Below are 27,464 nucleotides of genomic sequence, written 5' to 3'. Positions count from 1 at the left end.
GGAGACCCCAACTCATCTAATCCTCGTGTCGATGTCGTCAGGAGGCCTGAACTAATAAAACTGCCGCAGGCCCAAGCCGGGGTAACCCTGAAGTCTGAACAGGGTGGGGAGGGAAACCAATGCCTGAGCTGTAGAGGATTTAATTCGGCGTTTTCAAAGTGAGGACAACCTTTGACCCAAGAAGGAGCTTTGTGTTGCCATTTGGGGGAAAAGGCAGAGAAGTTCTGCAAAATAATGCTTATGAAATAGCATCAGGGCTTCCAAAACTTCTGACACAGCTAAGGATTCTCTTTCTCTTCATTCTCAAGTTAAGAAGTGTTTTACCCCTTTTCTGTTTTCCTAAAGAAACATGGCAAAACTGTGATCTGGGAAGTGGGCTATAAAACCCCATTTTCCACCTGGCGTATTGACTGGGAAGTTGCCACGATGCCTCCCACCCTGCCCCCAGTGCTATTCTTCCTCAGGGCATTGCCAGCCCACCCAGGACAGCGTGTACCCAGCACCATCCTGGGAACCTACAAGCCCGTTCAGCTCAAAGTCCTCGTGTTCTCACCTGCAAGGCTCGTCTCATGGGGCAGTTGTGGGAAGGCAGCCAAGGATGGGAAACAGCACTCACAGACGCCAGCATGTTTTCAGAAGACGAGATAATATCGCAGGGAATCCCTTCCACTGAAAGCCCTGTTTTCTAACCCAGCACTCTCAGCCAGTAATGATGGTTTTGTTTTGTTTTTTCTAAATGTGAAGAGAGGTGTAATTTTATCTTCCTTTTTACTACACTCTTTTATACAGGAAAATAAGCCAGTGGGCACCAGCATCTTGCAGCTGGTGGTGACAGACAGAGACTCCTTTCACAATGGGCCTCCCTTTTCATTCTCTATTTTGTCGGGAAATGAAGAGGAGGAGTTTGTGCTGGACCCTCATGGGATCCTTCGGTCTGCCGTGGTCTTCCAGCACACGGGGTCTCCGGAATACGTGCTGTGTGTCCAGGTATGACACGGCTCCCTGTCCACATCGGGCTGTCCTTCTCACGCTGGTTTCTGTCCCCTTTGGTTCGTTTTTCTGTGTTGAGCAAGTCAACATAATTCATTACCACGCAGGAATGTTCCCCTTTTAATCTCAAATTCAATTTCACACCAATAAAAGCGGCCTCTGTGTGTGAAATTGAACAGGAAGGAAAGGAAACAGCATTGTTCAGGAAGGATGTTCCGTAGGGTGTGGCCGGCAGACGGTCACTGGGCTTCACTCTGCATTCTGAAAATTCCTGTGGCTCTAACTGACCCTCCAGGGACAGCTCATTGGTCAATGCTTGCTGTTTTATAATGAGTATTCTCTGCCCCGTTACCCCATTTGTGGAAACTGCCAATCTCTGTCTTCCATATCATGCCTCTGCTTGGTAGGCCTTCCCTGGGGAGGCACCAAGGACTCAGATGGCAATAACCTCCCGGCATTTCAGTTCCTCAAGGTCATTGGCCTGTGTGAAATGGGAGGTGACACAGAGGCAACAGTGGCAGGCATGCCAGGGGTATGGCAAAGAGCAGGAAACGAGAGAGCCCCAAAAAGTTCCTGCATGTGAATTTTGCAAACACCGAGATTTGGATCCCATCAGTGAAACCGAGTGACTTTTTCTACCCACAGTTAGTTGCCCCAGAGAGCAACCTAGACTCATTATTAATGGTGGCAGTAATAACAGTAGTAATTCTTTATATTGGTATAGCATTGACTCTTGTATATATTATCTCTTTGGCTAAGATAGAGCTTAATCTACCTCATGAAACCTTCCAAATTAATGACTGCCAGCTTTTAGCATGTCAATGAACTCTTCAGTTGCCACCCAGTCCTCCAACAATATTATGTAAATAAATTTTTATTATTATTTTTATAGAGATGAGGTCCTTCTATGTTGCCCAGGCTGGTCTTGAACTCCCGGCCTCAAGCAATCCTCCCACATTGGCCTCCCAAAGTTCTGGAATTACAGGCCACCATGCCCGGCCATAAATAATTTTATATTGCAGCATAGGTACTCAAGGCAAGGAGAGAGTTTCAGTGCCTTCTAACAGAAGCCAGTCCAGTTCTTCACATACCCTGTCTGGCTGTTAGGGAGCAGATTTCACACCTTAGGTTTTGGAATCTCCATGGAGGGCTCTTTCCCCCTCGTCTCTTATATTAAACTGCCACCAAGTCCTGCGTGCTCTTCCTTCACAAGGTCCCTGTGTGCATCACGTACATTCCCTGTGCCACTGCCTGGCTGTGTTCTGCACTGCCCCATCGTCATACTGCTGCTGCAGGTGCCTCCTAGGTGATTCGTCTGGCTGCAGCCTTATTCTCTTCTGATCCGTTCCCAAACCCCTCCCAGATTGCTCATTCCCCTTTGGCTCCATCATTATCCTAAACCCTCAGCAAACTGGCCAAATCCTGCCCTCAGCCTGTTTTTAGAAATCAAGTTTTACTGGAGCACAGCCTCACTCATTCATTGACGCGTGCTCGGTGACTGTCCCTGTGCTGTAAGGACACCCTGGAGTGGTCATGATAGAGGCTGTGTAACCCACAAAGCCTAAAACATGTATTAATTAGCCCTTTTCAGAAAACATTTGCTGATGCCTGACCTAAACTGAAACTATGCATGGCTTCCCAGTGTTTGAAAACATAGGCCCTGCAGGCTGGAATTTGGCCCCAGACTTTCAGATTTGCAATTTCAGGGCCTTTCGGCAGATACCACTCTCCAGTCCTTCTCTGGCCCCAGGCCCATTGCTCTGTGACCTTACACCTGGTGGCTTCATGCCTTTCCGTCTCTCTGGCCTCTGACATTAGAGTGGGCACCCCCTGGCCTATACAGTCCAAACTCATCACCGTCCTTTGAAGCCATCCACAGTTTGACTTCAAGTTCAGCCTGATTTGTTAACGTTATCTCCTCTCACATGACTTTTCCATTGCAGTGTCTCTGGTTCACATCCTCCGTCAAATAAATCATGTGATGATGGTAATAATAAAAATAACAACATTCACATGAACCATAATGTACTAAGCATTTCTATGGGTTAGAACTGTGTTAAGCACTTTGCAATCACTCACTCCTTTAATCCCCACAATACAAAAACCTGTGAGGTAGATACTACTATTTTACTCACATTAAAGGTATGAAAATTGAAGTTCAGAGAAGTTAAGGAACGTACTCAAAGCCAGACATGTTGTGGGTGGCAGAGGCAAGATTCACATGCAGGTCTGTGTGATGCCCAGGCTCTGACACTGCCTTCCACAGACAGGTCCCACCTGGCTTGCAAGGTCCACTGCAGCTCCACATCCTCGGACATCAGCCCTGCGGACCCCACCCGTGGGAGTCCCTCACCACTGACTCCTTCCACAGTACATGCGGCAGGTGTCCAGTAAAGACCTGTTGCCAGAGAGGTTGTTCCGTCAGTTCTTATGTGAAGGAGGAAGAGAAAAAGGTTTTTCTCAGGCTACTTATTTTTCCCCTTCCACGTGTCATCTGTTACTCACTATGGTTAATTCCCACTTAATGTTGTTTCTTAAGTGTACAGAAAGGTGCTGTCTGGTCCAGTCGAAAGGAAGGAATCCAACAGAGAACAAAGATTTCTCCTCCAGTAGGGAAGATCACTTTACGAGGTTTCCCCTGTGGTTTCTGCCAAAATTAAAGCCAGGCCAGCCTGTTGTGGGCACGTCGGAGCTTATAGCGCTCTGCCCTCCTTCCCTGTTCACCCCCCACTGGCTTTATTGTGTTGACACATTTTATTGTCCATAGCAGAGTATACATATGGGATGGAAGGTGATAAATCACTCCTCTTCCTTAAATGCACATGCTCAGCATTTTTCAGAATAGCGGCAAGGGATGGAGGAAGAAGCAAATGTGGTTAAAGGTAGAGACATCTTCCATCAGAGGGTTTTTTTTTTTTTTCCATTAGTATGATTGTTTTCTTAGAGCCTTGCCTTTCCCCCTCTTGGTTGTTTTAGGCAAAGGACTCAGGCAAACCCCAGCAAGTTTCTCACTCCTACATCCGTGTGCGTGTCATTGAGGAAAGTATCCACAAGCCCACAGTCATTCCCCTGGAAATTTTCATTGTCACCATGGAGGACGACTTTCCTGGTGGGGTCATTGGGAAGATCCACGCCACAGATCAAGACGTGTATGATGTGCTCACGTTTGCCCTGAAATCAGAGCAGAAAAGCCTATTTAAAGTGAACAGTCACGATGGGAAGATCATCGCCCTGGGAGGCCTGGACAGCGGCAAGTATGTCCTGAATGTGTCTGTGAGTGACGGGCGCTTCCAGGTGCCCACTGATGTGGTCGTGCACGTGGAGCAGCTGGTGCACGAGATGCTGCAGAACACCGTCACCATCCGCTTTGAGAACGTGTCCCCCGAGGACTTCGTGGGGCTGCACATGCATGGGTTCCGGCGCACCCTGCGGAACGTGGTTCTCACCCAGAAGCAGGACAGCCTGCGCATCATCAGCATCCAGCCCGTGGCGGGCACCAACCAGCTGGACATGCTGTTTGCTGTGGAGATGCACAGCAGTGAGTTCTACAAGCCGGCCTACCTGATCCAGAAGCTGTCCGGCGCCAGGAGGCACCTGGAGAACGTCATGCGCATCTCGGCCATCCTGGAGAAGAACTGCTCGGGGCTGGACTGTCAGGAGCAGCACTGCGAGCAAGGCTTGTCCCTGGATTCGCACGCTCTCATGACCTACAGCACGGCTCGCATCAGCTTTGTGTGTCCGCGTTTCTACAGGAACGTGCGCTGCACCTGCAACGGTGAGTGCAGTTTCCAGAGTCCCGCCCACCTCCCGAATGTTAGGAGTAGAGTGCGTTACCGTTCCTGGCACGCATGCGTTCATTCACTCATTCCACTCACGATTAAGTGACCACCTACTGTGTGCCCAGTACCCGTGATAGGTGCTGGGGCTGCAGGGGTGAACTCCCATGGAGCTGTGGCTTAGCGAGCAGCACAGACAGACAGGCAGGCAAGCCCATGTGACGAGTGAGTATTGTCAGGAGAAGTACAAAGTCCTATGGGAGGACCCTGTCTAGAGGGAAGGTTTCCTAAAAGGGTTATCCTCTAGATTGAGATAAAGGGCAAGCAGGAATTAGGGGAGAGGAGCAAGAGAGTTCTAGGCAAGAGGCAGCCTGTATGAGGAAGGCTTAAGGGTGAGAGAGGAACCTACAAAGACAGAGGAGATTGAAAGAGCTTTCCTCTCGCTGGCAGGAGCGGCAAAGGGATGACAAATGAGACTTGAGAGCAGGCCCAGTGATCACACAAGGGCCATTAGCCAGGATGAGGAATTTAGAAATTATCTCCAGGCAGTGGGAGCGGTTGGTTAATGTGAAGTGAAGAAATAGCAGGATCAGATCTGTCGTTCACAAAGGGCATGCTGGCTGCAGAGGGCAATGGATTAGAGGGGCCGGGCCAGCGGCAGGGGGACAAGTTAGCAGAATGTTGCAGAGAGTGAGGGCAGTGAGAAACAGGGGCAGATGTTAGGGAGCACAGTCAAGGCATGTATTCAGCCCTCAGAATGGCAGCGACAGAATGGCTCACGTTTGTTGATGTAACTGGAGTCATTGAACTTGACCTTCACTGATCAAAGGCCATAGCTGCACATGCCCACAGTGATCGGTGAGAAGCATTGCTCTCTCCCTCTTTTCCTCTCTCTGACATGTGGAGCCGTAAATTCACTGCCTTCTTCTAAGAAAATTGCACCCAGAGTTTTGCTAGCCGGTTTGAACTTGGTCCAAAGGGACTGTGCCTAGAAGGAAGGCCATTTGTAAAACATCCCCTTGGGTAATTGGGGACAGGCAGGGCCCTTGGCCTCTTCCCTTGTGGAAAGTTCTTGGTTGCAGTTTGGAGCATGAGCTCACCAGAGGGCAGCCCTAGGTGTCACAGCTGCTAAGAGGCATTTTGACAGCCTCCAAGCAGCCCGGAAGAGTGCCAGCTGCTTGCTCTGTGGTACCCAGCGAATTCTGTTTGTGTTCTCATCGGGTAGATGCAGTGCTGTCCACACCTGTTGAATATGTAAATTAGCTGCAAAGTAACTCAAAGCATGCAGGGTAGGTGAAATGCATTTCTGGCACATGTTACCAACATGCAGAATTTCTGAATGCCAGCTGTCTGGGCCTTACCTAGATTTCCTTTGTAGGCAAACTGATTTATACACCAAAGCTCTGCCAGGGCCTTGGTGCCGTGATTCACAGCAGGGCTCAAAGGGGGTTCAGGACAGGACAGGACAAACCCTGCAGGAGAAACTATACCAGCTAATTAATCCTTGTACTCTGAGAACTCGTTTCTTTCAGTAAAAATCTATGGAGGCAGCAGGTCCTAGGCACTGAATATTCAAAGTTAAAAAATAGTCTCTGCCCTTCAGAGCTAATAATTGTGAAGCAATTATTACACCTACTTGCTGTAATAGTGCTATCATAAATGCTAGGGCATGGACCAAAGGAGAGCTTTCTATGGTATGTGTACACAGAGACTGCCTATGTGTTGGATCTTTGGGGATGAGTATGAGTGCCTCAGTAAGAGATGGGGGCTGGGGAGAAGGCCTTGCATGATTCTTTAATGGCGGAATTTAGAGGGGTGATTTTTGTTGGGGGTAGAGGGGCTTGCTGTCTATTTTGCATAAGACACTAATGTTCTAAATGCAGTAAGTTGCAAGGTGAAATCCCTGCCCAGGACACCTGTTCTCTGGTCTCCATAAGCCTTTCTACTCCCAGTAAAGCTAGAATAAATGCTGGAGTTTTTTGTGAGTTAGCTCCCAGACATCCCAAAAGGAGGCCTCCTAGATTTGAAAAGCCAGCATTTTCATGATAAGAGCTTTGTGCATAGTCAGGCCAAGCTCTCAGCCTCTTCTCACCTTTGAGTCATTCTTATTAATATAATTAAGCTATAAAATAAAATTCTAGATGTTAGTGGTAAAAGGAGCTCGAAAGGTTGTCTGGCCCAATCCTGTCTTCAGATGGTAATGTATGTGTGATAATCTCCATTTTATAGATGTGGTAGCTGTGTGCCTTGCCCAGGGCCGTACAGTGAGTGAGAGTGGCATGCTGATTCATTATAAGGTCCTCGTGGGCCCCTATTATCTGTATCTTAAGAGCAAGGACTCTTCCATTTTTAATGTGAATCATAACACCAGTGCTATGTACCCTATCAGAATACTCGAATACAGTCATGTGTGGCATAATGATGTTTCGCTCAATGAGGGACCACATATAAAACACTGGTCCCATAAGAGTATAAAGGAGCTGCAATTTTTCTATTGCTTTGTGATGTCATAATCATTATAATATAATAGCCCAATGCATTACCTTGTCTATGTTTAGATATGTTTAAATGCACAACTACTTACCATTGTGTTACAGTTGCCTACAGTATTCAGTTTAGTAACATGCCGTACAGGTTTATAGCCTAGGAGCAATGGGCTATCCCATACAGCCTAGGTGCGTAGCAGGCTATTCTATCTAGGTTTGTGTAAGCACACTCTATGATGTTTGCACAACGATGAACCTGCCTAATGACACATTTCTCAGAATGTATCCCTGTTGTTAAGTGACGCATGACTGTAACCCCGTTTTTCTAGCAGACTGACTGCCAGCCTCACAATAGCACCCCAGTAAGGCAGAGGTTCTCTCAGACTCCTGTGTGCTCGGGACTTGCTAGAAATGCCTGCCCATTGCTAAGCCCCACACTCACATATGGGTGGCAGGTTTAGGGTCGAGCCTGGGAGACTACATATGGAGCCTGGGTGACTCTAATGTTGGTGGCCAGGAAACCAAACTTTGAGAAATGTCACAGCAAGACAAAGAGGAAAAGAATTCCTCCAGGTTCAGGGGCAAGTTCTTAGCAATAGCTCTCTTGCTCCTTTTTTTTTTTTTTTTTAAATAAAAATACAGTGAAGAATTGTTAAGGTAAGCATTAGGCATTTTTAAGCATGTTCTCATTTATCATTAATAGAAAGGAGAAATGATTGAATTCAATAAATGCCCTTCTCCCAAACACACAACACACATATACAAGTAGTATTGGCTGCTCATCTGTTCACTCTGAGAGGTCGGCAGATTCACTAAATGGACTTTCCCACCACCTGGTGGAATAATTAGCATGATAAATAGAGGTAGCTGTCCATTCTGGGCTGTGTAGTAATGTTTGTGCAAATTTTGCCTCGATATTCTATCTTCCTCCCACCTTCCAGTTCATCTTTTTCTCATACAGATTTTTTTTGGTCCAATTAGCATCATTAGCATCTTGAACCAAAATGCTGAGTTGCTTTAACAAAATGAAAGCAGACTTGAATTTTAGTGCCAGATAAGCTCATTGCATTCCAGCCACTGCTGAACATCGCATTTGAACAGGACTTCAAGAGATACAAAGTTCTGATGTTGTGCAGTGGCTCCTGATGAACTTCAGATGTTCAATGAACACTGTCATTTCAGTGAGAAAGCCTGACACCAGCTTAAATGAATGGGGAATGATAGATGCCCTCGAGCCTGTGGAGGGGAGGCAAGAGGAAAGTGTGCCAGGGCAGCCCTTTGGGCTGTGCCGATTGTCCATTTTTTTTTAATTGCATTGATTTTTTTCAAAAGTCTTATATAGAAATGTATCACAAAGGAGACACTTGTCCAGGCGAAGGGACTCCCAGTGAAACCACTCGAGTTTAAGACCAGTGTTCAGGGCTGGGATGGCAGAAGTGGAGGCCTGATCTGTCAAGTCGTTGTTCAGATATGGAACACAGAATGGGACCCAGTGCTCCAGGGGAAATGGATGGTGCGTCTGCCGTGGGTGAGGCCCTGTGCTAGACAGAGGTGAGTCAGACAGCAGCCCTGCCCGCAGTCAGTGGGGATGGCACTGTTGTAGGGTTTGCTCAGGTACAAAGAGGAGCACTGAAGCACTGGAGGTGGTGCTACCTCAGCGAGGTCTGAAAGGATGCCTGGAAGTAAGTAAGTGATGAAGATGGAGGGTTCCGGGCCAAGGGGCACGAGAGCCACAGCATGGAGATGAGAACTGGTACACAATTCAGTGCATAGATCAAGGCAGGGACAGACATAACAGCTAACATTTATCAAGCCATGACCAGTTCCCATGTTGTTTTTCGTACATATAATTACATTTACTATAACCCTAAAGAGTAGGTATCTAACTTTCTTCAAAAATTAAGGAAACCAAAACTTGGAAAGGTCAAATGACTTGCTCACAGAGCTAGTTAGTGGCAGAGCCAGGATTCATACTTGACTATCTTATTCAGAGCATCTCTTAACCACTGCACCCTACCAGCTCTGCACAGATCTGGAAGGAACATGGAAGTCACCCAATCCAGCCTCCACCCACTACATTTGCTATGTATTCCTGACATGGTAATTCAGCCAAAGTTTGAGCACCAGTGCCAGGAGTTCACCAGCCAGTCCTGAGATGACCTTCTGTCTCACAGGGCACTAAAACCCATCAGCCTGTAACGTCATACAGCTGAGTCCTTCAGAGACACACAGAAGGTGAGCTAACGCTATAGGCTGCCCTCCAGATAGCTAAGGATAGTTGTTGTGACCCCTGGAACCCTCTTTTCTTAGCCAAACACCAGAAATTCCTTTGCTCCTTGGCTATAAACATATATGTATCATAAAGGGTTACAGGTGGTATAATTGGGTCACGGAGGAGGCATAAGGAGGGAATTATCAGTTTTACTTGGAGTTGAAGAAAGGCATTGGAAACAGCAAAGCTTGTCCTAATGGGTCTTTTCCCCTGGGGGAATGCTTTTTAAGCAGAGAAAGCAGTACAGAGAAAGGCCCAGAGGTTTTAGGTACCCCTTTATTTGCTTATTCACTCAGCAGCTAATTGAATACCATTCTATGCCAGGCCCTGTGCAGGGTGCTGGAGACACAGTGGAAGGAGGCTGATGTGGTCCCCATGCCCATGGAGCATGAAACAGCATCGTGCATCAGGCAAGTGATAAGGAGCTCAGCTGGGCCAGATGGTAAGAGTAAGGACGGTCCTTGGGAGGAATATGGTAGGACAGGTAATCAGAGCCTGCTGACAGGTGGCAATACTGATGCATTCCTAATAAGCACAATAAAAATAAAATGATGGCTTCTGTGAAGCAGTAAGATGCTTTAAAAGGGGCTTGTGTTTTTAAATAGCAAAGAAAAATCTGAAATTGGGTTTGCACTTTGGCTGAGGTTTGTTAATACTAATGATCCGAGGAGAGAGCCTATCCCAATGGTTTTGAATAGCCCTCAGTGTTGTCTCTGAATCTTAAACAGGCTGCCCCTACAACCTGGGAACTTTTTTTTATTCATAAGAGCTATGTCTGCAGATCCCTCATCTCCAGCATGCATGAGTCCCAAAGTGCCAGGAGAAGTTTGGAGGTCCCCATCCTGGTGGTGATATCAGCTTCTCAGCATGTAGATGTTCCCTTATATATGCCACCCACACAACAACTGCCCCGAGAGAGGCAGTCTTGAATGAAACTGCACTCAGCCTTTACTGAAATCAGAGAGAAAATATGGCTGAGTCAAGCAAACACTATTCTCGGTGATTCTCTGCTTCTAAAACAAGGAACAACTTCAAAGCTGAGACCTCAGTGTTTTAAAACTTCTTGCAGGCCATGAATTAGGCGGGGAGCTTATTGACTTATATGCTATTTGCCAGGACATGGCATCTTGGCAAGGCATGTGGATTCAGGACGTGGGATATTTACCGTTAGTTATTGGATTCTTCAGTGTAATGAGGCGGCAACATAAATCAAGGGGTTGAATCAGCACAAAGTGGCAGCATAATAAGCACAGCTAGATACTGATGTCTTGGCTAACGACACGGACTTAATCCAGGGGGCTGTGGGAATGCTGGGGAGATGAGGAGAGAGAGTCATAAATATGTAGTAAGACCCTCTGAAACCTCAAGGGGATCACGCTTCTCCTCCCTGCATGTTCCAAAGCACTGAAGCTTCTGCTCAAGTCAATCATCTGCTGTCAACTCTGTAGAAAGTGACCAGTTTCCACCTGAGCAAACATTCAGAAGGTGGAAAGCCTTCTTTCAGAGAATGGCCACATTGTGTGCTCGTTTCTCCTGGTGGAGAGGCTGTGAGAAAAGAACACCTGCACGGGAGCCAGAAAAGACGGTGAAGAGGCCGACACAGCTGCACGTGCCCTGTGACACCAAGGAATAAAAAGCTGCAGGCCCTATTCCATGCCTCCAATGCACACAGTGTATTTCCTGTCATCTACCAACTTACAAATCATGAATTTGACCCAAAAAGGACAGCAAGTAAACAGTTACACCTGAGTTCATTTCTCTGCCATGTTGCTAGTTAAGTTAGTGTCTCCAGTTTTGAGACCTGGCAGTGATTTGCTTTTACTACAATTTTTTTATAAGGTACTTTCACATATACTTGCCCATTTTATTTTCATAATGCTGTGAAGAATCATTATTCTGGTTTTTTAGAAAAGGAAACTGAGACCCAGAAAAGCCAAATGACTTGTTCAAGGGCGCATAGTGAATAAATGAAGTAACAAGCAGTACCAGAATCCGGGTCTGCCGCTGGTCAATGCGGTACCCCTTTCCACGACACCGCCCTGCCTTCCCCAGAGGACCTGTGAGTGGGGAACTGAGCTTTCGCTCTGCCCGCTTTACGTTGTGACAAGAGCTAAAATGTCTGGTCCTGCCCTGACGTGCAGTAAATGGCCTCCGTCGGTTTGATGAAGTGGGACCCTTCTCCCTTCATGCTCACTCTGGCACCAAATTGATGGATCTCTGAGATGCAGAACATGTAGGTCTGTGAGCCTCCACCTCCCAAGCTGTCACTGCACACAGCACAAGTTAATTAAACCTGGATTATTTCACGATGGTTAATAAGATAAACTTCCTCCCAGAAGCCAACAGGGGTTGACACTGTTGTCTCTTCACTGGTACTCAGGAGCTGATGTGGCACTTTCTGCCACCAGAGAGAGGGTTTTTAAGGCTCTTAACAGTAATAGGTACATACACTTCCCTGAAAAGGGGATGACGGAATCGTGATTTCTAAAAACAAGTTAACCCCTCCTCATCCACTTAAAGCATACTGGATTTTATGTTGCTAGGTAACTTAGGGCTGTGGCTGGAAAGAGAGTCGTTATCGCCAGGAAAGTGTCCCCAGGACCCAGACCTGAGCACATCTGAGGCCAAGGGGCATGTGACATTGTTCAGGGTTGGCATGCAAAAGTCAAGTTCCTCTGACAGTATGTATTTAAGAAAGGACCTAATTTCTTATGATAGTTTATAGAGAGGAAAGGATAGAAATATTGGTTATATGGAGTATTTAGTTTTGAGGAGCCTGTTTTTCAATACCTAGAGGTCTCTGCTAGGCATAGACTGCGGTTTGTACACATGATCACGGCTGTCCCCATCTGAGGAGGCTGTTGCATTTCCACTGACCTGCAGACTCTAATCTGCCTTCGTACCTCCTTGAGCCACAAGAGAGTGGGCCCGTGAGCAGAGCAAACTGACAGCAGCAGCTGGAGCCTGCATGTTTATGGCTGAACACTTATCAGACTAGGACTCAGGGAGGAGGTCCCATAGGATTTTTAAAGCTTCAAAAGACACATCCCTTGTCAAACACTGTCCCTTTAACTCTAAGGAGCCTATTAAAAACAAACAGAGAAAGAACCTATCAAAGTCCATGCTGCTAGAATGAATATAAATATCCATTATTATATATCTAATATTATATAAATATATTTAATTTTAGAATGCACTTATAATATTTTCATGGCAGGGATTGGATCTGACAATTCATTAGTGAGTGAATATGATTTAATTATATGGGCTGCTAAGAGATGACACAAGGAAATAAAAAGAAAAGGAGCTGTGAGCTTGAGCTCTGCTTGCTGGTCTAAGTGGCTTTGTGCTTTGACCCAGAGTAGGAAAGATGAATAAGAAAGTGATTAGTACTGTGATAACTACCAGGGAAGGATGATGGTAAAAGAAAAGGCCAAAACATGTGAATAAAATGTAGAAGTACCCAAATGCTAGATTTACTCTGAAGTAAAGTATTTGGCTATTATTATATTCACTTGTAGCTTTTTAAAAAAATGTTACCATAATTTCTTCAATAATAAATACCTTTGCTATCATGAGTCTGAAATTAGCCCTCTTTTTTCCCCTTTGAAACAGTGGCCTGCAAACTAGATTTTTGATAGTACAAGGTTTCTTAGCAATGCAGCCATTACATTAGAGCAGCACAAGACTATAAATGTAATACCTATAGTTGAATCTCAGAAATGTAGTAATTTCTGGAAAGGGTATCCTTAGGCTGGCTAAAATAGAAGGGAAAAACACATGTCCGTGGCATGGAAAGTAGGATTTCTTTTGTTTGTTTATTATAATTTTTATTTCAAAATATTAAAGGGCTACAAGTGTTTTTGTTACACGGATGAATCATATAATACTGAAGTCGGGGCTTTCTAGGTCCATCACCAGAATAGTGTACCTTGTACTGGACAGGTAAATCTTACCTCTATCAGAATAACTATTACTAAAAAATCAAAAAACAATAGATACTGGTGTGGATGTGGTGAAAAAGGAACTCTTATACACTGTCGGTGGAACTGTAAATTAGTCCAACCTCTATGGAAAACAGTATGGAGATTCCTCAAAGAACTAAAAAGTAGATCTGCCATTTGATTCAGCAGTCCCACTACACGGGGTATCTACCCAAAGGAAAAAAAGCCATTATGTAAAAAGATTTCTTAAATAAAGTACTGTTTCCATGTCTTCTTGGAGAGTAATGCCCAGGCAATTTAGAAGTTATTAATACATCTATTTGATGGGATGCATTTTGTGATTCATCTATGCATATTGCCACCTCCATGTGGCTGAGGTTAGCACTGCACTCAGTTTGCCTGTTTTTCCCCCTAAGATGGGGGTCTCGAACTCCTAGGCTCAAGTGATCCACATCCAGTGCAGTTTGCATTTTTGAGAATATACTAATTACTAGTCAACATTCAGGCGCAACCTAAACATGTGCAGGCCATCAGAGATGAAGCCACACATGGAGACAGCAGAGTCAGCTGATAGGGTTGTGAACTTACATGAGTAAACATTCAGGCATGCATGAGGGTAAGCCACTAACTATGGTCAGCTCATTCCTTTGTTACTCAAAGGATCTCATCCTTCAAGCCTGAGTTAAAATGTTCCCTTTCTTTATGACATTCTCCCAGGAGACAGAATTGTTCCTCCTCTGGTATCTCCGTTGTGCTCATACACCTCTGTCAAAGCAGTTATCTTATTATACTGCAATCATGTGTTTACCTGTTATTTCCTGGGGGGAGTAAGAGGAGACATCATTTTCTTTCATCCTATGCCCAGGCCTAACATCTCATTGGGCCTAGAAAAATTGTTCAATGAATGCACCAAAAATTATTTAAAAACTGGTTATCAAAAGCCTCTTGAAATAGGTCATGAGATGGTCAAACCGCTGTTTTAAGTTCCATGAACATTGATAAATGCATGGCAGGAATAAAGATTTCGGGGGAGGAAAATAGGAAGATGTTATTTCAGGGCACTTAGGTCTTATAGAAGCATTTGTAGAGATCCTTCCAAATTCTCAGTTAAAAATACCTTCATCTTCTAAGATTTTGTAAGCTGGATCAGTGCCAAGAGTCTTTTATGATGGAGCTGTAAACCGGTAGAAACTAGGATTTATGAATTCTGAGTTTGCCGCTGCTGCCTACATTGCTCCTCTCAAGGATTACAGTTCTTAAAATGTTTATATGCAGCTAGGATTAAATTTCTACTTTCCCCTGGACAAAAAAATGACTGTATCATGGGACAATATGCTTAATGATGAGGAAAGAGGTAGGATATAAAGGAGCATGATGAGAGGCCAGATCCCGCCAGGGAACACAGTTGCTGATGTCCGGCATGTTCTCAGTTCGCAGAGAGGGGTGCTCCTTCAGGCCACTGCTAACCCATTTAGGAAATTAACTGTTTCAGTTGTGGGTCATTTTTAATTTGTGTCTCTCCTTTTCTATAATCCTTTTGCCACTTAAACTTTTACCAGATTGAAAGTAGCCTAATTATTAATACATGTGAGATATCCAGGACCTTTGAAAAGTCTGCTTCCTTCAGTGAACTCATTTGCCATCACCACCGCTCTGAAATAATTCACTTGGGTCCTGAATTCTGCCTTAATCAGGTAATCTGCTTTCCAGGACTTCCCTTCTGAGGGATTAACCTTTCACCTTACGGTGCTGTGAACATCGAATAGGTGGAAAGGAAGCCTTCCTTCTGCCAGGGATAATTCTACTATTTTTGATGGGTAGTAAGGCACGCTTACAGCAAATCAATAAAATAGCATGTAGCAGAAGGGATTAGGAAACAATGTGAGTTGTGCTTTCACAGTTTAGAATTAGTGATGCTCTTCTTTGGAAACATGTTCCCCCCACCCCTCAGAAATCAACAGTTAACATCGTCTAAAGTCTACCCCCAAGTTTTTCAGGACAGGAGGTGGGTGTAGAAGAAATCTAAACCCAGGTGATGCATTCAAATAGTCAGCAATATGCAAGAACCATACTCCAATAAATATTACCAGGGCCCTTGCATTGTGATCTTTCTTCAGCTGGAGTTGGTCCATGTGTAACCTTAGTATATTTTAGCCTAAAAGGAGGTGCCCTATGTACTCTTCAGTCTGGCGTGAGTTTTTGGCAACTGTGGGGACATATGACAGGCACCCCCACCAGGTAAAGCCCATTCAGCTGCTCCTGCTTCTGGGTGGCCTCTTGGTTACTCAGCCCAGAGCCTGTATAGCCCAGCTCTTGAACCATTCCTGTGCTCCCCAGAGCATAGGGTGAAGCCCTCTGTGTACTGATCATGTATGTTCCTCCTTTGTCACAGGAGGACTGTGCCCAGGTTCCAACGATCCTTGCGTGGAGAAGCCGTGTCCAGGGGACATGCAGTGTGTCGGGTATGAAGCCAGCAGAAGACCATTCCTCTGCCAGTGTCCACCGGGGAAGCTCGGAGAGTGCTCAGGTGCAGAGTGGGGTGGGATGACGAGGGTCTAATGTCATATTCCTGAAACACTTGCCCTTGAGAAAATTATACTCTCCAGTCCTTCCAGAAGACATTTCTGTATGCATGCAACATTTTCCTTCAGAATGGATCACAGCTAACATCCACTCTTACATTTACTTGAGATTTATCACAGCTGCAGCCTGTGCGAAGGAAACATCTAAAGACTTTGGACTTACATGGCGAGACTACAACATGTGTTTTCAATCATGTCACATGGCTGTTAAGAGTGTGAAATTATGGAAAATTGAAGGCTGTTGGTTGGGCAGAGGAGTCGGAGTCTCTGTCGCATGGCCTTTGTTGTTCAGAGGGCTGCACAACTTTAGAGCCACAAAACCAAGATCCGCAGAAGGTAGAGCCAAGCCAATCCTGTTGGCCTTCCGTAGAGCAAACCCAGCCTGGAGCACCAAGGAAGCCCACTCTCCACTGGAAGTGTATAACTAACTTCATGTTCTAGAAAGGAGTAGTGCTCACCTCTGTGTCTTAAAGAAAGAAAAAAAAATCAGTATTTAGGTTATTTTAATTCAAATGATCCTCTGTTTCTGATCTTCATTCAGTTTTAATACTTCATTTAATTCACATATTCCTTACCTACCAATTCTTTCCTCTAAAAAGAGTATTGTTCATTTTTGGTGTCAATAGAATCCTCTTTTTGTTATAGGATATATTTAAAATACAGGCACAATGATTCTACAGTTTTGGAGTCCAAGAGATAGTTATTGAGTGATGATGATAATTATAGAGGGAATAAAAAAATAACTACACCTAGTATGTACAAGGCACTTTACTAAGCACTGGTCCCTAGAAACTCAGTCTTTGTGAAGAGAAGTACTTTTCTTAAAAGTGGAAGCCAAAGCTCTTTCATATTGACTTTAAGAAGGAGCTACCATGAAGCACAGGGACCATACAGATGCTTGCATAAGTCATCTAAGGTTTAGACTTAGAATAAAATTATGCTGCCCCTCCCCTACACCCACACCATGTACACAGCAGGTAGATGTGCAGGGTGATCATATAGCCAAGTCTCCCAACTTCTGTTGTCACTTTCTGCAGATTTCCCTTCTCCCTTCTATATAGAAAACTTCTGATTATCATGATTGTTGTCCATTTGATATATTTCCATGCTTTCCATCTTCTGCCCCCTGAGGCAGCTTTTCAACCATTACAACATAAAGTTGAAGGCAATAACAAAAGAGAATGAACTCATATTTGGGCATTGCAGGTTGGACTAAAGATTCTGGGAAGGGAAGCCTTGAAATTAATGATCAGAAAGTGGAATTATGATTGTACATGAATTTCCTTTCTATTGGTTACTCTTTTTTAACATTAATACAAATCAGATGTATTAATGTTAGCGATTTGGCATTAGGATACTTGAGGAATATGGATATCATTTGAAAATGGTTTTATTGTCTTTCCTTTGTTTCATGGGAAGTTCTTGAGTGCCTGAGTTGTTGGGGGAGGCATAAAGGCATTAATAACGCTAATTTTAGAAAGCGAGAATTGAGAATTTGGTGACAATAAGAAAATCCAGGTTATGGAATTGACCAAGTTGTCCTTGGCATGAGACAACTAAGAATTTTTGGTAACTGACTGGTTAATATTTTTTTTTCACTTTGAAATTAGAGTGTAATAGGAAACGGAGAATCAGGTTTTAATAAAAAATGGTTTCTCCTCAATGCTTTCGTTAACTTCCCATGATCTTTAGTCCACCTGCTTGGTGGTGGTTGGGTGATTTCATGTGTCCCTGATCGTTTGTGGATGTTAAAAGTATATATGTCTTCTCGCAATGGTCTTTGCAGGGCACACTTCTCTCAGCTTTGCTGGAAATAGTTACATCAAATACCGGCTTTCTGAAAATAGCAAAGAAGAGGACTTTAAGCTAGCTCTGCGTCTTCGAACCCTGCAAAGCAATGGGATTATAATGTACACCAGAGCAAATCCCTGCATAATTCTGAAGGTAATTAAAATGGGTTATCTTTTCCTGCAGTTAGTTCTCATGTTAGTGTTTTGGCTCTTGGATTGGGGACTGCTGAAATCACTTTGTCTTTTTAGTTCAGAAGACCAGAAGCAGACTTCAGGGCAAAGGGGAGCAGCAGCAAAACTGGGAAATGAGCCAACATCCCATTTCCTTTTGAACATTGAGCTTCAAAATTGGCTCTTGGTACATGGGGCATTTCCCTCTAGAGTGGGTTCAAGGGCTGGCCTCCTTTGAGCTGTAATCACTCAACAGTTCATTAGATGTATCTCCTAATCAGCTCCACAACAGGGGTGGTCCTTTAAAAAGATTGGCTGTATCCCCTTCCACTGCGTGCATCTATCCCCACTGACTTTGGAAGGTGACTTCTGTTCTTGCTCAGGGAGGAGGTTGGAGATCTGGTGTATGGAAGAGTCTATATGTCCTATTGTGACCCAAGTAGCCCAATATTTAAATCATTTCCCAGCCTCAGAGAAACCCTCCTAAGACATCCAGATTTCCTCAAGCACAAGTCTGACATTTATATTCAGTTCAGGGCTTCTGGTGCCTTCATAAAAACAACAATAACAATAATAGTAACAGCTTTATGTTCATCATTTAATCTTATTTTAAAGTTAACATAATAAGTTTATTATATATTATCATCCCCATTTAATCAGGAAGAGGATAGCAGTTCAGAAAGGTTAAGTTATTTCCCCAACATTGCACAGCTAATAAGCGGCAAGGCCTGGACTGGACCCACACTCCAGTCTTTCTCACTCCATGCTCCTAATCTTCTATCCCTAGCTTTCCGTCTTGCCACTACAACTCATTTTATCAAAAGTCACATTCTGGACATCTGTAGACCAGATTTAGCCTTCTAGTATGAGAAGGGGAAGGGAGGAAAAGGAGGAAAACGTGTTTCATCTAATGCTATTCTCACCAGGTTGCTATCCCAGCCCATTGTAAGTGCTCTTCAGAAACATTTGTAGTCTGTCCAGTAGAAAATGCCCATCTCAGTGGAAATGGCTAGAAATCTTTTTCTTCCCAAGGTTCAGGTTTAAAGCGGACCATGGTGAGCCCTTCCAGCTTCTGTCCTTTGATTGTTTGATGTGTCAGATCCAAGTTGACTAGATGACTCAGGCTCTAATCCTGAAGGCAGAGGAGAAAGGAGAGAAATATAGAGAACCTTAAATGCCAGCGGCTTCTCTTAAGTATTACATAGGCTCTTACTTACCCATTTCTAGTATTGCCAGGTATTACTTGGTGGCCATAGTTGAGTGAACAGGGAGTTGAAGTTTAAAAGTTGGCTTTTGAGCTTTTGTGTGGAAACTCCCACTATCCTTATTCATGCAACCCAGAGAATGATTTCAGCTCTGCAAAGGAAAGTAACATTTTTAAAAGAAAATAAGAGAAGAAATTCAGATACTTGGTTTTAGAGATCAATGCATTCACATCAGATATTCATGGTGAAAGAAGGAATATTCAGAAACCTAAGTCTTGCCTTTATTTCCTCCTGGTCCCTGAAGCAGCCTGCCTTGGGTCAGTAGATCATTTTCTAAATAGCCCTGAGAGGTGGGGTTTGTATAATTGCTAGGAAAGTGCTCTCCCCTTTCAGAGCTACCAACTCCTACGGCTCTGCTTGGGTCCCACTGACCTTTCTTTCTCTTCCTTCATGCTCTGACAGGGCTGGTAGTTGCAGAACATCCATATGAGGCAAATATTTTCAATTGGTGAGACTCTTATACAGCATTAAATTTGAGAGAGAACAAAAATATTGGACCTGAAATGGCTTGATCCTAAAATGGAGTTTGTCATTTGACACTTCACTGGCAAATGTCTAAAATGTACAGATCCCTGGGGATGGGAAAGAAGAATTAAACCTTTTAGGCAGCTCCAGCTCCTAAGGTATATTGTGTTTCATGAAACCAGCATGTTTCTGAAAGTTGTGTAAATTGAATCTCTGTAAATGGAATTACAACAAACTAGAGATGGTTGCTATTTGAAGGAACCCTCCCATTAATCCTTTTGTGATGCGAATAATCACCCCCAATCTGTCTCTTCTGTAAGTTTGCTTTTCATATGTTGGGTTTGCCCAAAGCAGGACACAGCTGTACGGAACTATTGCAGTTATTCTCCTACAGTCACCAGGAATATCCACTTAGGGGATTTGAATCTGTTTGCTTAACATTTTCAGCCTTATGCAAGATTTAATTTCTTTGGCTTTAGGTACATTATGTGCCTTGTACTTTGGTTCAATAAGTAAGCTGAAATGCTTTGTTTAAATTGCACCTCTTGGTTGTTTATATTTTTCCGGTCAGAGCGCATTCTCTTAAAAAAAATACTTCAGATAATCAGTAGGGTGAAGAGTGCCCCTTGAAGACAGTTAAAAAATTGCATGGAGAAGTGAAAATGGTCATGGACAAGGAGTAGCACTGTCTCTCAATAACAATAAAAGGCACTCATTCTTCTATCTGCCATTGATACCCTATCTTCTTTCAAAAGAGATTCAAGGCTTACCATAAACATCCAAATGCAGAAGATCAAAACACCATTAAGCTGAGAATAAAAGGGTAAGAGCCAACCAATGAAGTGGGGAATACCATTATTGAAAAATCTAGACCCAGGAGAACTACTTCAGTTCAGCACAAACCATAACTCGGAGTTTCCTTGCAGCCAAAGCGACAGTTAAAACAGTGGGTTAGGTTCCGTGACTCTCCTCACACCTATGAAAGAAATATGTCCAATCGCCAGAAGAGATGTGCAATCAGAAGAAGGAGAAATCACCAGGAGAGCAGAGTTTTTCTCTGTGTCAATCTGTTGGCTCCAATATTATGGCCAAAGCACAAGGAGAACTTGGTGTTTTATCTAGAACTATCATGTGTTTTATCTTTTGGGAAAGTCATAAATGATTCATTGCTTCATTCTTATGATTCTGACGTGGCTAGCTTGAGACCCCAGGACTAAAAGGAAGATAGGGAAAGCTTATTTGGTTTGTAAAACAGCCCCCTTGGGACGGCCACATCTTTCCAACATAGCTTAACAGAGCAACAAGGAAGCACCCCACAAGATTCAAGAGTTTTAAGGATCTCTATGAGTGTCACTGAGAAGTGAGTTAACTTGTAATAATTATATTTTATAATTATAATAAAATACCTGGGAGTTTACATAGTACTTTCACATGCATATATTTTTTATTCTCACTCCTGTTGTACGTAGGTACGAGTGTCTGCTTTTTGCCTGTGAGAAAACTGAGGCTCAGAGAGATTTGGTGATGTGCTCAAAGTGATAGCCAGTCAATAGTGGGTCTACACCTGGGACAGAGGCAAACAGGTTGGGAGTACTGCAGAAGTTTATCAAAAGAAGAGATTCATAGGCTGGGATGAGCATTTATCCATTCATTTATTCATTGAAAACATATTTTTGAGTACTTTGTGCCAGATAACCATTCACGGCAGCCTTGAAAATGGGTTTTTAAAACATTCCCTTTATAAACAATATTTAATAACCCTGTTGCAAGTTCCATGATTATGGTGCATTTACTAGAGCCATACTCCAAGGATCTGAACTGTAATCGTGCCATAATTTGTACCTTTTACTCAAAATCCTACTTTCCTATACAAGTAGGACTTCTTAGAGCTCTGATTTCTTGTCTACCAAGCCTCAGGCTACTGAAGATTCAGGGTAAAGTACATCACTGATTTCAAACAATCCTGAGGATCTAAATATTTTATAACATTGGGGCAAAACTCTCTGAATTATTCATTTCATTTAACAAATTACCTAGCTGCACCCCACCCCCAGCAAATTACTTCAATGTCATTGCTATAGACTTTTCTCAGAGTTTCATGCATACTTCAATTTCTATTAAAATAGCTTGTCCTCTGATCTGAGAAAGCTTCATTCTCTTAAAAGACTGAGGCTTTCAATGAGGTAAACCCTATTCTGAAAACAGATACTAAAAATGATCAGAGTATACTTTTCTAGTATGAGAATTTAGAAATGAAAAGAACAACACATTCTTTTCTCTCCCTGGCATAATATAAATGTGAAATAGCAAAAGATTATTAACTCTTTGCAAGGTAATTTTGGCATCAGCCTTCTAATTTGAAATATAAATAAGACTGATAATTTCAACCTCCTAGAATTTTGAATATCCAAATGATTTTTGTTTGTAGAAGAGTGAGGATCGTGTAGGCATCTGGCTTCCTTCATTTAGCAATGTTGCTGCTGTTATTTTTTCAATACAAAATAAAAACAAAAACTTAACCATGCTCAGTGTTAGTATGAGATAATTTTATATCTCTTAGTTATAGAACTTATGTGAATACATCAGAGTTACATCATTTCTTCCTGGTGAATATGTTAACTTTTTGATTATTCAAGGAGGTATGGGGGTTAGGGGTGAGGAAGGGGAATGAACCAAGTAATATATTAATTGAACATCTCTTTATAAAACTTTGATGAATTATGCCCTAACCACCAAAACTTCCATGATAGATTGGGGACAGCATTTTGTCCCCAATCTATCATGGAAGCAAAACAGCAGATAGACTGTGCCAGAAAAAAAAGTAGTCCCCAGAGTCACATTTGATCATTTTATTATTTACATAAAAATACAAATATGGATATTATCCAGGAGTTGTCACTGAGTAAGTATTCTGGTATGATTTACAATATCCATTCAGTTCATTTTGTTGAACCAAAAAGAAAAAAATGACAAGGACAATAGCATATGATTACACATGAAAGCCCTCTGAAAAGAACACAAATATTTGTCTCCAGTCTTTTTACATTCATCCATTTACCATTACAGAGCAGTGTATGTATGGACTAACTGGGTATGGTGTGGCTAACCATTCTTCAGTGGACACAGTAGCCTTGTAAAGCCACCGCAGTTCTCTGCTCTCCAAACCCAAACCCAGAGAGGCCAAGCCATTCTCCCCAGGTGACCTGGGTGGCACATTTCAAAGCCTGAATTTGGTTCAGCATTCCTAAATTCCCAGGGCTCTGCCTGGTTCACAAAGCTCCCTGCCTTCCCTATGCACACGTTTATGTGGCACTATGAACTTGACATGCAGGATAGGAGAATCCATGGAATCTACACGGGTGGATATCAAAGTCCCTAAGAATTAGTTGTCTGCAGAACATACTGAGGCATAAAGAAATACTCCATTTGTGAGAATGAGTGGTGCCATGATAATCCCTAACAGATCTATCATGAGTAAACCACATTTCAGAAAGACCATTTCAGTCTGTATCTGTGAATTCATTTGATCTTTATACCTCCTTAGCTGTCTGTGTTCCCCTCCCCTTCCCTTCCTTCCCTTCCCCTTCTCTCGACAAGTGTCTGTTCTCTGCACAGAACTACAAAGGCCAGCTCCCCTTGCATGACTCAGACATTGGCCTCCACAAGGTCCTCTTGCTGGGTCATAGACATAGGCCAGAAAAGAAGCTTTTGTTTCCCAGTTTCTGGCTGTGACTTCTTTCATGACCAATTGTAAATGTATTGGCTAGACAGGGGTCCAGCCTCATTCTCTGGATCCTAAACCCACCTTGTATTTCTGAGAAATGTAGATGGGTGTACAGAAGTGGAACCTGGGTCTCCAGGGACAACCAGTCCCTGCTCGGCAGCTCTCTGCTAGCCAGGCTCCTCCAGTAGCACACTGTGTGTCATGTCCTCTGGGCTTCACTTCCTGGGGGGAGTCAGATGCCCTCATCACACCATTGTGATCAGAAAAGCAGGCTGGTTTCTGTTACAGCACCCCAGACCAGAGGCTGATAGAATCCACAAGGTGTGAGCAGTTAACCAGAAGATCTTTTGAAATTCCAGGTGTCATTAAATGTACATGTATTCTAAGCAAGTGGCCAAGCCCTGAGCGCGTTGTGAGATAACTTTTACCTAAATGATGAGCAGCATCCCAAAGGACTATCTTAAGAATATACTAGTGTTTAACATAAAGAGGTGTTTAAATCTTAAATATACATGAAGCTGAGAACTAGGAAATCTTTTCATTTCTGCCTGGCCTCTTTCTCTTCCCTATAGCAATACTTACATAAACTTGTTCAGGGAGTATTTATGTAGCTGTGTGACTATTTGATTTATAGCCACCTCCCCTGCTAGACTGTAAGCCACATGAGGGCGGAGGTAACTCTTCTTGCTCACTGTGGTCTCCACAGCACCTAGCACGCTGCCTGTCATGTAGATGTACAATAAATACTAACACATTCACAGAAATCACTCCTGTGTTGGTAATGACTAAGAGGGTACAGAGAGTAACTGACCCTTAAAGTACTGCTGTGAATTTTTAAAGGGTGAAGACTCAAAGAGTAGGTACGTTCTTAAATATAATCATGGATGTCTGAAGCTATGCTCGTATTCTGATAAGATTTGTGAAATATCAGGCATGCATTTGCATGGCAGATAATGGGGAGGAGAAGTGGTTAAAAATCAAACCACTGCAGATTTATGACTGGATCAAAAACAATGTCCCCCTTACAGCCTTCCTGTGAAGCCCGGGGCTGGCGAGGAGCAGGGTATGTGGAAGCACACTGCCAGGTGCATATTAAAAGGTGTTCTTCGCTCTTCCTTCCGCGCACAGATCGTGGATGGCAAGCTGTGGTTCCAGCTGGACTGCGGCAGCGGCCCCGGAATCTTGGGCATCTCGGGCCGCGCTGTCAACGACGGGAGCTGGCACTCGGTCTTCCTGGAGCTCAATCGCAATTTCACGAGCCTGTCCCTGGACGACAGCTACGTGGAGCGGCGCAGGGCGCCCCTCTACTTCCAGACGCTGAGCACCGAGAGTACCATCTACTTCGGCGCCCTGGTGCAGGCAGATAACATCCGCAGCCTGACCGACACGCGGGTCACGCAGGTGCTCAGCGGCTTCCAGGGCTGCCTGGACTCAGTGGTGCTGAATAACAACGAGCTGCCTCTGCAGAACAAGCGCAGCAGCTTCGCGGAGGTGGTGGGCCTGACCGAGCTGAAGCTGGGCTGCGTGCTCTACCCCGACGCGTGCGAGCGCAGCCCGTGCCAGCACGGGGGCAGCTGCGCCGGGCTGCCCTCTGGAGGTGAGCGCACCTGCGCGGTGGGCATCCTGCCCTAGGGGTAGAGGGCAACGAACCTACTGGGGGTCCCGACCTCCCCACCCCAGGGCTCTCCTAGAGTGGGGTATTCGCCCAAGACGCTCGCTGAGCTTCTCAATCCCCTTTAGGGAAACCTCAGAGCTTGACAAGTACCGGAGTGTCCAATTTAGCCAGTTTACAGCATCCCACAGGGGCAGTGCGGTGGCGCAGGAGCCCAGACATGCCATCAACTCTGCCCCTCCCCTGTCTACTCTACACCCTTCCAAGCCTCAGCAGCTTGGACAGATAGGGCCCCCTTTTAAGTATGTGCCCTTGTGAGCTACCTGCACGTCACTGCAGAATGATGGTAGTAGCAGTCCGAGTTGCCTACAATGTCAATGCACAGGGAACTGCTGACCACACTTTACTAGAAGCTAAAAGGGGTGAATCCACCACCCCAGGAATAGAAATATAGTGGAGATCTTTAGAGCATACTTTTAGAATGCGTATATTAAAAATAAGTCTAGTGACAGTTCTGCAAAGGAGTAGAAAGTAAGAAGAGGGAAATTTACATGAAATCGCAGGACAGATAAACAGTCAGTGGATTCATGATGTTTTACCCTAATATTTTTTCCCACAAAAGTACATTGTGAAGAAGAAAGAAAGAATAGGAGTAGACAACAAAAAAATCTATAGAGAGTTTCTTTTGTTTGAGGGAAAAGCCAAGATTATTTAAGTGCTGGGAGTCTAAAGATAAAAGAATCTCTGACTTTACCCAGATGCAGTGTCTGTGTTAATGTAAACTAGGTCAGGCGTTTTCCCGGTTGAAGGCTCGCCACCTCCCAACAGCCCAACCACTGATTCCACTTCAGCCCCTTTGCAGAGACGCTCAGCAGTAGTGTGATTAGCAAATTTAAACCTTCCTCACAAATCACTTAGAGATTCTGCTGTGCGCATTACCATCTAATGTTAGTGAAGCCCAACTCCAAATTTAGAGTCCATTTTATTATTAGAATGTTATAAACTGTCCACGAAATGATGCACTGTCGAAATACAGACACCAAAGTTGTTTAGACTTGCATATGTTACTGCCACAATGAGGGCCAAGTACCCTGGGGGGAAATTTCTGCCGTCTCGATTTAAGAAATCTATTTGCTGTTTTTACTGTCTCAGCAGTATATGTAAATAAAGGGTTGTTATGGTGCCATAATTCCCGAATGATGGGCAGTAACTATACTTCAGTGGTTCTATAAACCAGCCCATTATGACAAGTCATGGCCAGTTTTTCACCAGGCAAAACAATTCTGCTAGTGTGAGCCATCTACAATATATAAAAGGAGCATATAATTAAATTGGGTTGAAATAGAACACCACTCCATGTCAAATGCTGGGTACATAGCCACAAATTGTAACATACTTTTAACGATGGCAGGACGTTGTTTTTGCTGGCAGTGCTATGGGCTTCCACAGTGGGTTATCTTTAAAATAATAATAATAATCACTGTATGAAGGAAAAGACTATGGAATCTTGCTCTTCGGCATGCATTTTAAGCTAAAAAAAATTTCCATGAAATCCTTTAGCTAAGTATTCAGTGCAGGTATGTTAATTAAATGACTACGACTCACATGGGAAACAGCAATTTTCTCTCTTTTTAAATTTTTTTTGATTTAATCAAATTTCAACACTAAGGACCCACCCATATACTTTCCACATGGCCTAAAGAACTTGCCTTGCCCTCCCTAGGGGCCAAACCTTGCATATAAAGCACACTCCCCTATTTACGTACTTCTTTGTCTCCGTGTTCCCCACTCTCTTCCGTGATTGGGCTTTGGGTGGGGATTCCACAACAAGTGCTCCTTCTTCCAAGGTGTGTTAGTGCAAGTCCCTCCTTTGTACCTAGGTGCTTATGGTTTCCTAAAATGAAGATGGTATCTTTTCTCACCTCCATTCACGCAACTCCCTTCTCCAAGCCTACTACCTCTGTTCATTTGAGGGGGCCCAGCAGGAGCAGGGCCCCTCACAAGGCTGCTCCCAAGCCCCGCCCAGTGGTTTTTATCTCAATAGACCCTCAGACATGGTCCCAAAGGGCCTCATACATAGCAGCCCTGAGCCCAGGGCCAATTAGACTCCTCGCCACTCACCAGGAAATCCAAGAAGGAGGCTTCTGTTGTTTCCCTGGGGAAGCAGAGGCACAGGATTCCTCTTCCTGTGTGTAAGGAGGTACCTGCCTACTTCCTGGCTGTGGGAATAAAGCCTTGGCTTCTAAGAAAAGCAGAAAGAGAATCCACTTGCTTGCCCCCATTATCTGTTCATATCAGAGGAATTTTTGCTAGGTCCCTGTATTCTATCTGCAAATTCCCTAAATCGGTGCCAAATCAGGAAGAGAAAAAAAGCAAGAAAAAAAAAG

General features: G+C 44.0%; 1 protein-coding gene across 2 annotated transcripts in view; it reads left to right on the top strand.

Annotated features, from left to right (window-relative positions):
- The window catches only part of FAT3 (FAT atypical cadherin 3), a 489,892-nt gene that overhangs the window by 439,419 nt on the left and 23,009 nt on the right, over positions 1-27,464 (top strand). For both annotated transcript variants that reach the window (XM_045557142.1, XM_045557141.1), the window contains exons 17-21: positions 790-987; positions 3,967-4,765; positions 15,861-15,995; positions 17,837-17,994; positions 24,594-25,062. In XM_045557142.1, coding sequence (XP_045413098.1) covers positions 790-987; positions 3,967-4,765; positions 15,861-15,995; positions 17,837-17,994; positions 24,594-25,062 — 1,759 coding nt within the window. The remainder of the gene's footprint in view (positions 1-789; positions 988-3,966; positions 4,766-15,860; positions 15,996-17,836; positions 17,995-24,593; positions 25,063-27,464) is intronic.

The sequence above is a fragment of the Lemur catta genome, chromosome 7 (assembly GCF_020740605.2).
Source record: "Lemur catta isolate mLemCat1 chromosome 7, mLemCat1.pri, whole genome shotgun sequence".
In the NCBI taxonomy this organism is placed as follows: Eukaryota; Metazoa; Chordata; class Mammalia; order Primates; family Lemuridae; genus Lemur; species Lemur catta.
Note: the sequence above shows the minus strand (reverse complement) of the source record. Positions and strands in the feature narration are given on the sequence as shown.